The sequence below is a fragment of the Anastrepha obliqua genome, chromosome 3 (assembly GCF_027943255.1).
Source record: "Anastrepha obliqua isolate idAnaObli1 chromosome 3, idAnaObli1_1.0, whole genome shotgun sequence".
Lineage (NCBI taxonomy): Eukaryota > Metazoa > Arthropoda > Insecta > Diptera > Tephritidae > Anastrepha > Anastrepha obliqua.
Window position 1 is genome coordinate 10,388,003 of NC_072894.1, and position 16,376 is coordinate 10,404,378.

Below are 16,376 nucleotides of genomic sequence, written 5' to 3' on the forward strand. Positions count from 1 at the left end.
CGCTGGGCACACTAAAATAGAATAGATATGGTTTAGAACAGAAAAGATATGGTTTTCATATTATTTATTTCTTTATTTTTTATTCAAGCGCTTTGGCATAAACAATATTTTTTGTTTTTCTATTTGTTTTTGAGTAAATATAAAATATAAATTGAAAATCAGGAAAAAAGAAGATTGTTTTTGAATTTCAAATCAACGCAAATGAATAACTAAGAAACAATCGTCTTTTTTCCTGATCATCCATGAATTTTTTGTTTCAATTTATATGTTTTATAAGCATTGGAGCTTTTTTAACCATTATCCATTTATATTTTTCAAAAAAAACAAAAAACGAAAAAAATTTTTTTTTTTCACGAACACATAATTTCATTTGAACATTCGAACTTCACATTAAATTCTCAAATTTCGTAAGAAATTTTTCACTGTTTCAAAATCCAATCCAAAAAAATTCACAAAGAATTTTTACACTTTGCACTTACGTCTTCTTATGGCATCCAAATCAAAAAGAAATATTGACACATTGTAACTCACACTGTCAATTTGACAGTTCAGTTCCGCCCCAAGCGTTAAAAAAGTAAACGACATTATGGCTGGTTCAAAAGAACGCTGCACCCGTTGCCAGTGTTCCGAATTACAACCAAACTTTACGAAACCCATTTTCAATACTTACTTAACAATGTGTGTAACTTTGGTTTAATTCGGTGCAAAGACACAGCGGGTCCACGTTTTGGCATATATTTGGAGACCCTAGTCATCAATAAGTATTAAAGCACTTATCAACAGCTTTCATTTGATACCCATATTGTACATACACAACCAAAGGTTGCCCGGGTCCACGTTTTGACCTATATCTCGAGACCCCAGTCACGGAGCGGCATGAAAAATACTCTGAACTAAAGCATTCATCAACAGCTTTAATTTGATACCCATATTGTACAAACACACTCTAGGGTCCACGTTTTGGTCTCTATCTCGAGACCCTAGTCACGGAGCGGCATGAAAAATACTCTGAACTAAAGCATTAACTAACAGCTTTCATTTGATACCCATATTGTACATACACATCCGAAAGTTACCCGGGTCCACGTTTTGACCTATATCTCGAGACCCTATCTACCAATTGGTATCCAAACTATACGGAAACCATATTCAATACCTACTTAACAATGTGTGTAAGTTTGGTTTAATTCGGTTCGAAGGCACGGCGGGTCCACGTTGTGGCATATATTTCGAGACCCCAGTCATCAATAGGTATCAAAATTACCCCGTATTAAAGCACTTATCAACAGCTTTCATTTGATAACCATATTGTACATACACAACCAAAGGTTACCGGGGTCCACGTTTTGACCTATATCTCGAGACCCCAGTCACGGAGCGGCATGAAAAATACTCTGTACTAAAGCATTCATCAACAGCTTCAATTTGATATCCATATTGTACAAACACATTCTAGGGTCCACGTTTTGGTCTCTATCTCAAGACCCTAGTCACGGAGCGGGATGAAAAATACTCTGAACTAAAGGATTCACCAACAGCTTCCATTTGATACCCATATTGTACATACACATCCGAAGGTTACCTGGGTCCATGTTTTGACCTACATATATCTCAAACCCTATCCACCAATAGGTACCCTATATTACTTCTATCAGCTCCAAAAACATGTGTACAAAGTTTCGTAATAATCGGTTAAGTAGTTTTGGCGTGAAAGCGTAACAAACAAACTTACATTCACATTTATAATATTAGTAGGGATACATAAAATATTGCGCTTTTTTAATATAACTGAAAAAGTGAATAACAAAAAACAAAAAAATCGGACACAAAATAAGTTAATGCAGGTAACCTTTAATCTTTGTAAAATATCGTATATTCACATATGCATTAATTACCAATAAATCTGGTAAATAAATAAAAATAAATCTACCGGTTCATATATGGCAGTTTACATGCGAAATAGACAATCAGCTGTCAATACTTTAAAAGCTTTTGCTGCATAGAAATTGCTGTGGTGGAATATTTTGGAGTTTTTGGTTTGTTCAATTATTATTAACTATATGAAAAAAAGGCAAGGAGAAGTAATACCTAATTTAATTGCGTAACTAGCTGCTAATAATAAACAGTTGGAGGAAGTCTATAAACGACGTTTACTGAGGTTTGAAAAAATTATGGCAGCAATACGTATTCGAAATTCGTAAAAACATTTTATAATAAGTAATAAGAGGACAAAGCATTTATAGACTCACGCTTTTTTCTGTAAAATGAATCCATAATTAATAATATTTAACGAACATTTTATTACAATTATGTTTAAAGACTGTTTTCTTTGCCGGCATCCATTTCATTTAGTCTTTATTTTGATGTTTCTTCTTACATTCGTAATAATAGTTATGGATAACACAGAAAACACAGGGTTGTATGTCAATAAGTATCGTTATTATCTAGGATTATTTTATAATCTCAGATTTTGGGAGAGAAATTTTGTAAGGGAAATCTCGCTTTTTAATTACGGATTGGGAGTTAAGCACGGAAAAGTATTAGACTCGGATTCAATTCCCCTACCTACTCTTTTAAACCATAAATTATTTACTATAAACAAATTTACAAACATGAACCAACACAGAGTTTTCGATAAAATTACATGTAACATGTATTTATATATGTATACAAGACGGATTAGAAGTAGAATCGGAAAAGGCCTCTTGTCTTGAAAAATTCTAAAAACTCACTTCAATTTAATTGATTACGTTTCAATTGAATTAATTTTAAGACAAATAACTATAAATATTTCAATCGCGTCATTTCTCTATTAAGCAAAAACGAATTGTTTTCATTAATTATTTTCGGTGCGTTTTTACTGCTAGCCCGCCATTTCGCCTATCAGCTGTTCATCATCCCGTAAATGCTGCTAAGTTTTGAAATGAGCTCACTGAAAATGCAAGAGTTTCGGTTCTTATCTATGACAAAAAAAAGAGGTTGTCTGTAAAGTCGGTTTACTGACGATAGTTTAACGGGATAACGTCGTAAGAAAATACTGATTGAATGGTTGCATTTTTCAAAAGAAAATTTTAATTTTATTTGTTTGATAGATATTTTGTATGGATATAGAGAATGAGTTAACATTAACATAACATAATATATTGTACTTTAACATAACATAACATAACATAACATAACATAACATAACATAACATAACATAACATAACATAACATAACATAACATAACATAGCATAACATAACATAACATAACATAACATAACATAACATAACATAACATAACATAACATAACATAACATAACATAACATAACATAACATAACATAACATAACATAACATAACATAACATAACATAACATAACATAACATAACATAACATAACATAACATAACATAACATAACATAACATAACATAACATAACATAACATAACATAACATAACATAACATAACATAACATAACATAACATAACATAACATAACATAACATAACATAACATAACATAACATAACATAACATAACATAACATAACATAACATAACATAACATAACATAACATAACATAACATAACATAACATAACATAACATAACATAACATAACATAACATAACATAACATAACATAACAACATAACATAACATAACATAACATAACATAACATAACATAACATAACATAACATAACATAACATAACATAACATAACATAACATAACATAACATTACATTACATAACATAACATAACATAACATAACATAACATAACCGTTTTGACCTATATCTCGAGACCCCAGTCACGGAGCGGCATGAAAAATACTCTGTACTAAAGCATTCACCAACAGCTTCAATTTGATATCAATATTGTACAAACACATTCTAGGGTCCACGTTTTGGTCTCTATCTCGAGACCCTAGTCACGGAGCGGCATGAAAAATACTATGAATCAAAGCATTCACCAACAGCTTCCATTTGATACCCATATTGTACATACACATCCGAAGGTTACCTGGGTCCACGTTTTGACCTATATCTCGAGACCCCAGTCACGGAGCGGCATGAAAAATGCTCTGAACTTAAGCATTCACCAACAGCTTCGATTTGATATCCATATTGTACAAACACATTCTATGCTCCATGTTTTGGTCCCTATCTCGGGACCCTAGTCACGGAGCGGCATGAAAAATACTCTGAACTAAAGCATTCACCAACAGCTTCCATTTGATACCCATATTGTACATACACATCCGAAGGTTACCCGGGTCCACGTTTTGACCTATATCTCGAGCCCTATTTCCAAAATAAAATATAATCCATGTTATTCGTGGATTATGTAGCTTTCGAATGGGGAAAGAATTTTTAAAATCGGTCCAGTAGTTTTTGAGCCTATTCATTACAAACAAAGTTTTCCTCTTTATAATATTAGTATAGACAACATATCTTATAAGGTATATGGTAAATATTACCATACATTTTTTCCTTCATATATAATAAAAAAATTAATAATAATAACATTAAAACAACAGGTATTATTAACAAACTTGGTTTTATTTTAAATTCTTCAAGTGAATCAAATTAATAATAATCAATAAGAAGGCATATGCAAATACAAATACGTGAATTTATATATGTACATATGCGCATATACATACATATATACGCTCACTTAAGTAGGAGAGAGCAAGATGTCGAACATTGCCGTTCGTTTGCTTTGTTTGCTTTGTCGTTCGTTCCGCGCTTTCGCTTGCAATTCATTCAAGGTAACGGCAATGAGCAAGGTAACGACAAATGAGCAAGGTAACGGCAACGAGCAAGGTAACGACATATGAGCAAGGTAACACTAATGAGCAAGGTAACGACACATTTTTTCGTGCGTGCAGCCTGTTAAATCGAATTATAAGACGTTATCACGTCAAAACTTCTAATATTATATACCGCGTAAAGTTAATTACACGAAACATAAGCTGCTACAACAGCAATAATAATAGTTTTTGGGAACAAACATGAAAGCTTCACGCTTAAAAATACTTTCGTTTCGCTTAATGCCTCCGTCGCTTGAATGCTGCACGACCTACAGTTGCGTTGAAAATTCATGAACTTGCAAGTATGGCAGCACGGCACGCATATGGTTTTTGTTTTGTTTGCTAATTTGCAATTTTTCTCCAATCAGCTGAGTGCTTTGCATTCACTTTATAGGATCTTTAGAACGCAAAATTTCCAAAGAGATTTTATACAAATCGTAAGCAAAATAGCAAAATAAAGAGAGTAACTTTCATTCCAATGTGTTTGAGATGAGTTTTTTACTTGAGCTGATACAAGCTTTTATACAGAAGATGCTTGCACTTTTATCGTTTGGCCAGAAGACAATTACCAACTCCTTGAGTATATACATAAAAACAAATACTGGTCGCACCCTCTCTGTGAATTTAGAACCGCAATGGGACATAAAGAATGTGAAGGAAATTGTAGCACCGCAATTGGGCCTGCAGCCGGAAGAAGTAAAAATCATCTTCGCTGGGAAAGAACTCAGTGACGCAACAACCATACAAGTAAATACGATTTCAACAATTTTAAGTAAACGCTAAAGTGCGATTTTTATAGGAATGCGATTTGGGCCAGCAAAGCATTTTACATGCAATACGTACTCGGCCGCTACCAGCACGACAACGTTTGCAATCAACGGTAATGGAGGAGGAACCTCAGGACGCTACTGGTGGCACAGCTACGCCGACTGGCAGAGCGACGCCTTCGCTCTCAGAAGAGCCGTCGAAGCCATTATGTGAGACATTGGTCGATCTGCAGTTACTAAGCGATGAGCGCATCAACATTAATGAAGAAGGTGAGCCAAGTAAAATTACATAAATTACATACAGACTTACATACATACACGTGATATTTTATTAAATCTTACAAAAATTGCATTTCAGATCGACTACGCACAAAGGCCCATTTTTATGTACACTGCTCACAATGCAACAAGCTTTGCAAAGGTAAGCTGCGTGTACGCTGCTCGCTCTGCAAAGGCGGTGCATTTACGGTGCATCGTGATCCCGCATGCTGGGATGACGTGTTGAAACCACGACGTATAACTGGCCATTGTGAGAGCCAAGAAGTGGCTTGTTTCGATAACGCTACAGGTGGTCCGCCATACACTGAATTCTATTTCAAATGCGGCGAACATGTGTCGGGTGGGGAGAAAGATTTTGCTGCGCCGCTGAATTTAATAAAAATCAATATTAAAGATGTGCCTTGCTTGGCATGCACAGATGTCAGGTGAGTGTATGCTTTTTGCCAATACTTATGACTTGTAATTACCACGTTACTGCGTTTTTTTTTAAGTGAAACTGTGCTTGTCTTCCCCTGTGAATCGAAACACGTTACCTGCATTGACTGCTTTGAGCAATATTGTCGCTCGCGTTTGTCTGAGCGACAATTCATGCCACATCCTGATATAGGCTATACGTTGGCATGCCCGGCGGGTTGTGAAAATTCTTTCATCGAGGAAATACACCATTTTAAGCTTTTGTCCAGCGAAGAATATGCGCGTTATCAGCGTTTTGCAACCGAGGAATATGTGCTGCAAGCTGGTGGCGTTTTGTGTCCACAGCCTGGCTGTGGTATGGGATTATTAGTCGAACCAGATTGCAAAAAAGTCACCTGCCAAAATGGTTGTGGTGTATGTGCTTTATTCGAATTGCATGAATGAATTCGTGGTAAAATTTTTCAATTGCAGTATGTCTTCTGTCGCAATTGCCTACAAGGCTATCACATAGGTGACTGCTTGCCCGAAGGCACGAGCACTAATGCGAGCGGCTCTTGTGAATACGCTGTCGATCCCAATGTAAGTGTTAATCCAATTAAATGCGTGCATTAATATTTCTTATAATAAAAATACTGTATGTAATATAATATTTAACATAGCGCGCTGCTGAGGCTCGTTGGGACGAAGCGAGTAAGGTGACAATCAAAGTTATGACAAAACCATGCCCGAAATGCCGCACACCGACTGAGCGTGATGGCGGTTGCATGCATATGGTGTGTACACGCGCTGGATGTGCTTTCGAATGGTGCTGGATTTGTCAAACCGAGTGGACCAGAGACTGCATGGGTGCGCATTGGTTTGGCTGAAAGTGTGGGGAAATGTTTATACAATTTATTGCTGTTATATTTTGATTACGAAAGCTCATTTTTGTAAAGATGTATGTGTATACTATGTAAAGTTGACATTGTTAAAGTTTAAAATTGACAAAGTACGCGCTTAAGAACAAATGCAATATAAATCAGAGTGTTTATCGAGAACAACTGTTGCTGGTTTCAAATGTGGTCGGGAAAAACCCGAGTCATTCCGGTAACGTAGAACCGGCTGCCATGGGAATGGAATCTCATTGTGTCATATCATATGGTGCTAGAAAGGTGACATATTAAGCTTCATTTAACCAAAAAAAAAAATTAAATTCGGAGAAATTGAAAAAAAGTTATAGCTGTTCAAAAATGAGTGAAAATAATGAAGAATTCGCTATATTTTGAAATTTTTGTATAAAAAGGGAAGAATGCCACGCAAGCCACCAATGAAATTTGTGAAGTTTACGGAGACGATGCTGTTTTCAACCATTTAAAAAAGGCTGGTTGCAAAAAGAAGCTCGATGTTTGGGTACCACATGAATTGTCTGTGAAAAATTTAATGGACCGAATTAACATCTGCGATTCTTTGCTGAAACGAAATGAAATCGAACCATTTCTGAAGCGAATGGTAACAGGAGATGAAAAGTGGATCAAATACGACAATAATGTGCGAAAAAGATCATAGCGCAAGGGTGGTGAAGCTCATCAAATGGTCGCAAAGCCAGGATTGACGCCTCGAAAGGTTATGCTGTGTGTTTGGTGGGATCGGAAAGGGATCATCCACTATGAACTGCTCCAGCCTGCTCGAACGATTGATTCTACACTTTACAGTCAACAACTGATGAGATTGAAGCAAGCGATTGAAAAAAAACGGCCAGAACTGATCAGCAGAAAGGGCGGCGTCTTCCATCAGGACAACGCTAGGTCACACACATCTTTGATGACTAGGCAAAAACTGGGAGAGCTTGGCTGGGAAGTTTTGTTTCATCCACCATATAGCCCTGCATTTGCTTCGGTCAATGCAGAGCTCCCTTAATGGAGTAAAGTTGGCTTCAAGAGAAGCCTGTGAAAATTACTTGTCGCAGTTTTTCGCCGAGAAACCACAAAAGTTTTACACTGATGGAATAATGTCTCTAGAAAAAAAAAAATGGCAAAAGGTGGTCGACCAGAATGGTACATATTTGGTTTAAGGGGTTATATACCTTGTGGTCCGGTGAAATTAGCGAAAGTTGGGTTTTTTTTAAAGATATGTAGCAATAATTTTATTGTATAAAAGTTTTTATTATTGGATATTACAATGTTTAAAGAAAAAAAAGGCTTTGTTTGTGTAAAAATATTTAAAAATGGCGGAGTTATGGCGTTTTCCCCCAAGACCCTTTTTTTGGAAGAGGCTTGCGGTGGACGCGATTCAAGTCCACCAAGTCAACTGAAATCAAAAAATCGAAAAGATTTCATTAGTATAGGGTTATATGTTCTTAGTGAACGATCAATACATTAAATATTTTGATTTTTGTGAAAATAGGAACATGTTTTTAAAAAACTCCACTTCTACAGTCCTAAAATTGGCATTAAAAAATTCATATCTGCAAAATAAAAATTTATACATAAAAAGTTGATCGTTCACTAAGAGGCGACATCAATTACGAACAATTTAAAAAAAAAATTATAAAAATCGGTTGAATACTTTTTTTGCAATCGCGTCCACCGCAAAAGCATTTTTGGAAAAACACGTTTTTGAGATAATCGCGTTTAAAGTTTCAAGCGCCGCATGAGGCCGTACGCTCAGGACGTGACGACGCACAATTTAAAACGCTGTAACTTTCGATCTATTGCTCAGATCTCTATGAAATTTTTGGAAAATGTTCTCAAGGGATTGTACTTTACGACAAAGAAATAAAATTTATTTTGATTTTTTTGAAAAACACAAGGTATATAACCCCTTAATAAAGTTCATTATAATTAAATATAAAAAAAAATGAGTTGAAGTTTGATTAGAAATACGAAAAGACTTTTTCGACTACCCAATATTAGTAAAACAGAACTTAGTTACGAAAATGTAAGCGCACGAGCGCGTTTAGGTCAGCAACTTCACGCACCACGCGCAAGTTTAATCTTTCCATTGAACCTACTAGAGAAAGTTGTAGTTAGATATTATTGTATATTATGGCATTTATTATTTTTTGAAGATTAGTTACTTGGTGAAAAAATTAGTTACATGGTGAATTGAAACTTCAATGGCTTGCACATAAGCTTAGACTTTTTTTGTTATTTATTGCTATTCATATATCCTATGATCAAAAAGTACTGGGAAGGTGATGTTGACTGTCTTCGATTACCAAGGCGTAGTGCACCATGAGTACCTTCCATCAGACCAGGCAGTCAATAAATAATATTATTTATCCGTTTTGAAGCGTTTGAGAGATACTGTACGTCGCAAACGGCCGGAAATGTGGGCAAACAATTCTTGGATTTCGCATGATGATAACGCGCCATCGCACCGATGTTGTTGTAGCAGCATAAACATTCCCCATATTTACATACGGGGATTGCTGCTGGAGTGACAGTCCTTGGCCGGATATAAATCCGGGTCGTTTCGGTAACGTAGAACCGACTCTCGTGGAAACGCACCGATCCCAAATTGTGCTGGATTATTCGACCAAACACCAAATAAATAACATTGTGCAAGCACCGTATTCACCTGATATGGCCACGTGCGACTTCTTTTTATTTCCCAAGTTGAAGTTACCACTTCATGGAAGGAGATTTCAGCCGATAGAGGAGATCAAAGAGAATGCGACGAAGGAGCTGAAGGTCATCCCTTCGTCGGCCTACCAGGATTGCATTGAGGACTGGGTTAAACGTTGGCACATGTGTGTTGGTTCAGACGGGTCATATTTTGAAAGAGATAAAATAAATTTGCCTGAAATTTAACTCTGTTTTGTTTTATTTAAACATTAACCGTACTTTGTGATCATAGGGTATACACATTTTTATTTTTTTTTTTGATTGTATCCACGCAAAAGGCACGAAAGGAATTGTGAAATAGTAAATATTGTTACAAAGATAAGCGTTAGTTGCTCTTTTACAAATGCTCTATTCTTTTTATTCATGTTTGTACATTTAATCAATACAAATGTCCGTATACAAGCGCTGGCGTCTGGGGGACAACAAATACAACAACAGCAAATTACATGTATGTATTATTGTACCGCATACTACCAGCAGCAATTTTAAGAGTTCAGTTGGAGAAACTGCGTGCTGTCGTTTCTTTCATTTGTTATCACAGGGCGTATGAGCAACATTTTGCAAGCGCCAATATTGCATTACTCATACCACCTGTAATACCGCAATACAAAGTCTTCCATATGGTAGACGTAAGCTAAAAGAAATTGTGAATCGTGTAAGAAAAATATAAAAATTAGTTAATTAACTTACATATTTGTTTAATAATTGTAATTTGTTTAATATTTTATTGCTTTTGAAATTTTTATTTTTTATTGTTTCAAAAGTCGACCTCCGCTTACAAACACTCATATCCACTGTACGCCCTTCCTCTCCTTGCCTTACTTTACGTCTGGTTGGTTTTTTTGTTTTTGTTTTAAATCTCTCTCATTTAATTGATTTTTGCCATTTACAACCACTTTTAAAGGCTAAATGCTCTCTGTTTTTGTTTTGATTTGGTTTTGTACATTTTCGTAATCATTTTACCCATTTCCGCTTTCGCTGTTGTTGTGGTTGCTGCTATTGATAGCAGCGGCCAATGTTACGAAAATGCGTGCTAAGCGTACAGGGTGAATTAAACACGTTTTTACTTTATTGGTACACCCCTATGATTTCACAACTTTAAAGAGTATTTCTCTCTCTTATTACTTCAGCTCTTTCTTCCCTGTTATCATCCAGCCTTCAACTCGTGCTCACGCTTGGGGTCTTTGTGCGTTGGCAAATCGTTAGGCCGTCGTGTTTGCACAATCGTTATCGGTGGTTTTACTGCGAAATCGCGCCATACACAAATCAGCTCTTACTGTTGGAGCGAGTTTTTTTTTGCTTGAGTGATTATACCATACTTGACAGTGTCTTGTTTGCATGGAAAATATTGACATGAAAAATATCGTCGTAGCCGCTACATACAAATTCCAATATGGTTATATTATTAAGTTCTTGGTAAAAATCCGAGTAACTCCTGAATCGTCGTTAGTCTCTCTTGGCTCATTCACTTTTTGACTGAATATTTATTATGATGCTAGCGAAGAACTTTTTTAGCAACTAAGATGGAGGACATTTTATTAATTGTTTTTAGTCAGGCTACTAACATCACATTTTAAGTGATTTTTTCTGTAAACCAGGAAACTCAGTTGAGGGACTTGGCTTCACTTGGTGTGTCCAACTGGCGCCGGTTAGCACGAGAAAGGAACTACTGACGCGCTTTGCTAAACTCGGCAAAAATCGCGTTTATCGCGCCAATTAAGAAGAAGAAGAAGTAATGTTGTTGTTGTACTACATACATACATACGGGGAATGCTGCTGAAGTGGCAGTCGTTGGCCGGATATAATTCCGGATCGTTTCGGTAACGTAGAACCGACTGTCGTGGAAACGTTATACTGCTACAACAAGAAGAAGTAATCTCAGTTGCATGGAAGTAGGATATTTTCAAATCCTAATGTAGAGTACCCTAGCGATTTGTGGAATTCATTCCCGCCACCTTCGTTAAAGCACAAAAAAAAGATGGAGAACCACGAAAAACCCGTTCCCAAGTCAGTCGGTTCTACTTTACTAGTATGAATTTATATCTGGTCAATGGCTGTTACACCAGCAGCATACCCATAGATATATGATGAATGTTTATGTTGCAACAACAACAATAAAAATCAATAAAAGCCATAGCGAAAAGATTTTTAGAGGTGTGACCAAGATCACGCCGTTAATCGGATCTCAGCAAAATGGGCTGATGGGCCGACGTAACCGGGTTCATTACAATGGTTTGCTTATGAAAACAACTGAGATTGTGTTGGTGATATACTATGATTTAAAGGGTGAATACGTGTGACATGAGCGGTCAGAATTCTACTGCCGATGAGAAAATCCCACGTTTTTTTTAGATAGGCAGGAGTAGGATGATTAGGAGGTGATGATTATTTTCCTTATATTTTTCCTGAAATTTAATCTCCAAATAGCGGATGATGTGTGGAGAGCGAGCACTAATAGAGAGGCAACTCAAAGTTATGTGCTCTGTAGCCTATTTCCTCCATGGCTTAAGGGTCTATATAACATGCGTCCAGAATGTTAAAAAAATCGATTTTTTCGATATTTCGAAAGTATAATAACTTAGGAATATACCGTGAAACTTTCATGCGGAATTCCCCAATATTACATACCATAGAGCTTCTACAGCCAATTAACTAGGTAGAGAGCGGTCTCCGTGCTCCTGTACCTCAAACTTTGAACTCGTTTTTATCGAAACTACTTTTTCCGGCGCAGTATGCATGATAACTCATACAGTTTTTAATATTTTTTATGCGATGTTTTCTTTTAATATTCGAAAGTGTTTTCTCTATAGATTTGATTTTTGATATTTTTATTATAAAATTTTATAAACATAATTAAAGTGTGACATTTATGACGCAAAACGCATAGTTTTTTTTTAAATGCCGTAAATTTCAAAATTTTTCGAAATTCAAAAATGCGGCTCGTCAACTATAACTACAACTTTATTTTACAAGAATTTTTTTACTTTTTGCAAATCCATCAACATTTGAAGGAGAAATGATGCAGACCGTGGATCAACTTTTTTTCATTGTACTTTGGCTCATGTGATTTTTTATGTACTAATTTTTGTAAAGAAAAATTAAAATAAATTTTTTTACAAAATTTAAGTACTAATAAACAATGTATAAAATTTGTTTATATTTATTTCTATTGTTATCCCTTCTAAAAACAGCTGTTCTTTTAGCGCATTTTTGTCGCTACTGGCCGTATGTAATCTTAAGGGGGTATTCTAGTCTAGAAATTTGAAAAAATCGAAAATTTTTTTTTTCAAAATTCGATAGTTTAAGTATTCAAAAATATCTCCCTAAGCGGATTTTTCAAAATTCGAATTATTTTCGAAGTTACAACTATTTTAGTGACGCGACAGCTAGACTGGTTTGAGCGGACGCCGAACTTCAAACGTGTTTTTCTCGGAACTACTTCTTTCGATACGGTCGACACGATATCTCAAGTTCTAATCAACCGATTTGCTTGAAATTTATCATGAATATTCTTTAAATATATCTCTATCGCATTACGCACGAAAAACTGGAAATTTTAATTTTTTAATATGTGTAAATAATTCGAAAAAGCTTAAAGATTAGGGAAAAATCGACCTCAATTTTTGAGTAGCCGTCATTTTATGAAAAAAAAAATGTTTCACTTTTTTTCTGCGTCATAGGATAATGACATTCATATTAATTAAGAATCTGTTTTTTTTTTTCAAATGACCACAAGGGTAGAAATCTTGACGACGAGGAGACTGCCTTTTGTTTTCCCCTTCCACTTCAAGGACGCATAATTCCATGAAAAATTATATTTTTTTTAATTCATTTTGTGTGCTCTTAATATATAAATAAATAAATGATAAAAAAATGGATAGTAAAAATATCAAAAGCTTTTTTTTATTCACCGTCAAAAAATGAACGAAGTTCGGGCCTCTAGACTAGAATACCCCTTTAAACGCAGTTTACGTCTAACTACAGATAAACTTCGGTAGTTTCAACCGTAGTTTTTTTCAATCAACGGAGTTAAGTCAATTATTGGCCTGTAAGAAAATAAAGCTGTTTGATGTTCCTGAAGCTTAAGGGAGCTCTCATCTACAGTTAGGTTTAGGTTAGGTTATATTTGTTAGGTTAAGTTATTTGAGTATTTGTGGATTACGAACGGTGACTAATTGGCCTACAGTTACAGTTGCCAATAAGCTATTTGTCTTGACCGTAAAATGCAAAAATTGAAAATATTCATTTTATAGTTTTGATGATGTATGAATCAATCGATTCAAAGTAATTTGCAGAATACCTTAAAAGGCTTAAATTAAAATGAAATAGTGCGTTCCACTCTACATTCCACTGTGCAAAATGAAAACTCGATTGGCGCTTCTCAGCGCTATTGCATATTTTTTGGTGTGTGCGCGTATTGGTGCTTTGCCCAATATCCTCGCCGCCGACGCATAACGACCAACTGAGCGACACGAATGTCTAAATCGTGCGCAACGGTATGCCCCATTAGAGCTGTGCGGTCGATGCCTGCATTTAGGGTGCTGCCCAATATTTGTGTATATCTACATATATGTATGTATGCACTGTACATATGTATGCAAGTGTGTGTGCATATTGATGGCGTGGTGTATGTTGAGTGCGGCAGCCATCAGCAGTCAGCTAGCCGGGCCGCCAAGCTTTGAGCCAGTCTTCATAGCGCTTTTGAAAACAACGGTCGCACTTTGGTGAATAAAAACGCACGCATTTCTTTTATTTCTCCTTTACTTGATGTGCTAGGTGCTACACAGGCTACCTACCTCAGTGACCGTGTTTGTGTGTGTGTGTGAATTATTAAAAGTTACTCGGTGCTGTTGTTTTCGGTGTTATTTGACTTCCTGGTCTCATCTGTGCATGGGTGTGGATCGAAAATTTTACAGTTATTTACAGGAGTTGGGGAAACATAAGGCATTTCGATCGCGCGTTGTGTTAGTTTGCTCTTGGCAATTGAGCACAAAATGCGTTTACTCATACATACATACGAGCCTGTGTGCATATGTACTATGTTGATGTAACTATTCATATATAACGGTTTTGAATTTGAAAATTTTACAAAGTAAACATTAATATTCGAAATCAATAGCCATTGTGAAAATTGTGTTCATAGCAAAAAGTCACAAATAGGCATTTAAAGCTAATCGAAGTGCAGAAAAGTGAAATACGAGCCATTGCAAAAAATTTAAAAAAAGGTAAACATATGTTTTTAATTAATTATGAAATATTATTAATTTTTAATTAATATTCAATTGGTTGAGCTATACAAACGCAGCTTGACTTAATTTTTGTATGAAACATTAAATACAAAGAGTATCAGAAACACTTTCAGCGCTAAAATTTCAAGGCTTTTATGGCTTTATATATTTTTTATGATGTTTAAGTGACATTTTTTTCGTTGCTTCCAGACAAAAGTTTTAAAAACTCGAAAGCAGTAGTAAATTTCCACTTATTCTTACAAACTTTATTTCACTACACACTTTTGCTGTTGGATTAACCTTAAAAGTTGCAAAGTGACAACTTTTCAAACGCCTTTGGGCGGCGGGCAGTTAACAGTTTGGCGGACAACACCTTTTTACTTCCATTTAACGTCAGATTCGCCCGCGAGCATAGTTTGCACAGGGGGAAAAATTGCCATGCGAAATGCAAGCCACGCATTCACATAATTACATATATACATATCCACGCATGCACACATATATACATACATACATACATATATACATGTGTGCGCATATGTAAATACAATATGTATGGTAGATGCCTGTGCTGTTTCCCTCCTGAAGTGAAGGCGCAAAATTAATCACCCATTTTCGTTTTTTGAATAACTTGTTTATTAAATTAAAAAAAAAAATAAAATTATTCTGAGTGATAGAAATCTTTATTTTGACTTTTACGCATTCCATTGCTTGTCCGAGGTGTGTTCAAAAAATAGGGTAAATTTTCATTTTTCTCAAAAAATATTTATTTATTCATCAATTTCTATTTTATCCCATTCAAAGTAGTCTCCCTCGGCTATAATACACTTTTGCCAGCGTTTTTTCCAATCCTCGAAGCAGCTCTGATATGCACTTTTTGGTATGTCCTTGAGTTTCCTCAGCGATTTGGTTTTCATAGCCTCAATGGTCGCCAAACGCCGTCCTTTCATGGGTCTCTTCATTCTTGGGAACAGGCAAAAGTCGCTAAATCTGGTTAATACGGTGGCTGAGGCATGATAACGGTGTTGTTTTCGGCCAAATAATCTCTCACAAGAAAAGATGAGTGAGCAGGTGCATTATCATGATACAAAAGCCATGCATTTTTTTTCACAATTCCGCACTTTTTTTCGTATTGCTTCACGCAAACGGCGCATAACTTCAAGGTAATACTCTAAATTGACCGTACGACCCTGTAGTAAGAACTCCTGATGCACTACGTCATGGTTAATGAGAGAAAACAGTAAGCAAAACTTTCACATTGGATCGAACTCGGCATACTTTT

General features: G+C 35.7%; 1 protein-coding gene across 2 annotated transcripts; it reads left to right on the plus strand.

Moving 5' to 3' along the window:
• Positions 1-5,173: 5,173 nt before the first annotated feature.
• On the plus strand, positions 5,174-7,295 carry LOC129242661 (E3 ubiquitin-protein ligase parkin). Of its 2 annotated transcripts, XM_054879440.1 has the most exons (7): positions 5,174-5,264; positions 5,330-5,548; positions 5,601-5,838; positions 5,927-6,272; positions 6,339-6,675; positions 6,733-6,840; positions 6,921-7,295. In XM_054879440.1, exons 2-7 carry the CDS (start codon positions 5,333-5,335, stop codon positions 7,125-7,127), a joined length of 1,452 nt encoding a protein of 483 aa, XP_054735415.1. In that variant the 5' UTR covers positions 5,174-5,264; positions 5,330-5,332; the 3' UTR covers positions 7,128-7,295. The 2 variants fall into 2 exon arrangements, with proteins under 2 accessions (XP_054735415.1, XP_054735414.1); XM_054879439.1 differs by having other exon boundaries at positions 5,174-5,548.
• Positions 7,296-16,376: the final 9,081 nt, after the last annotated feature.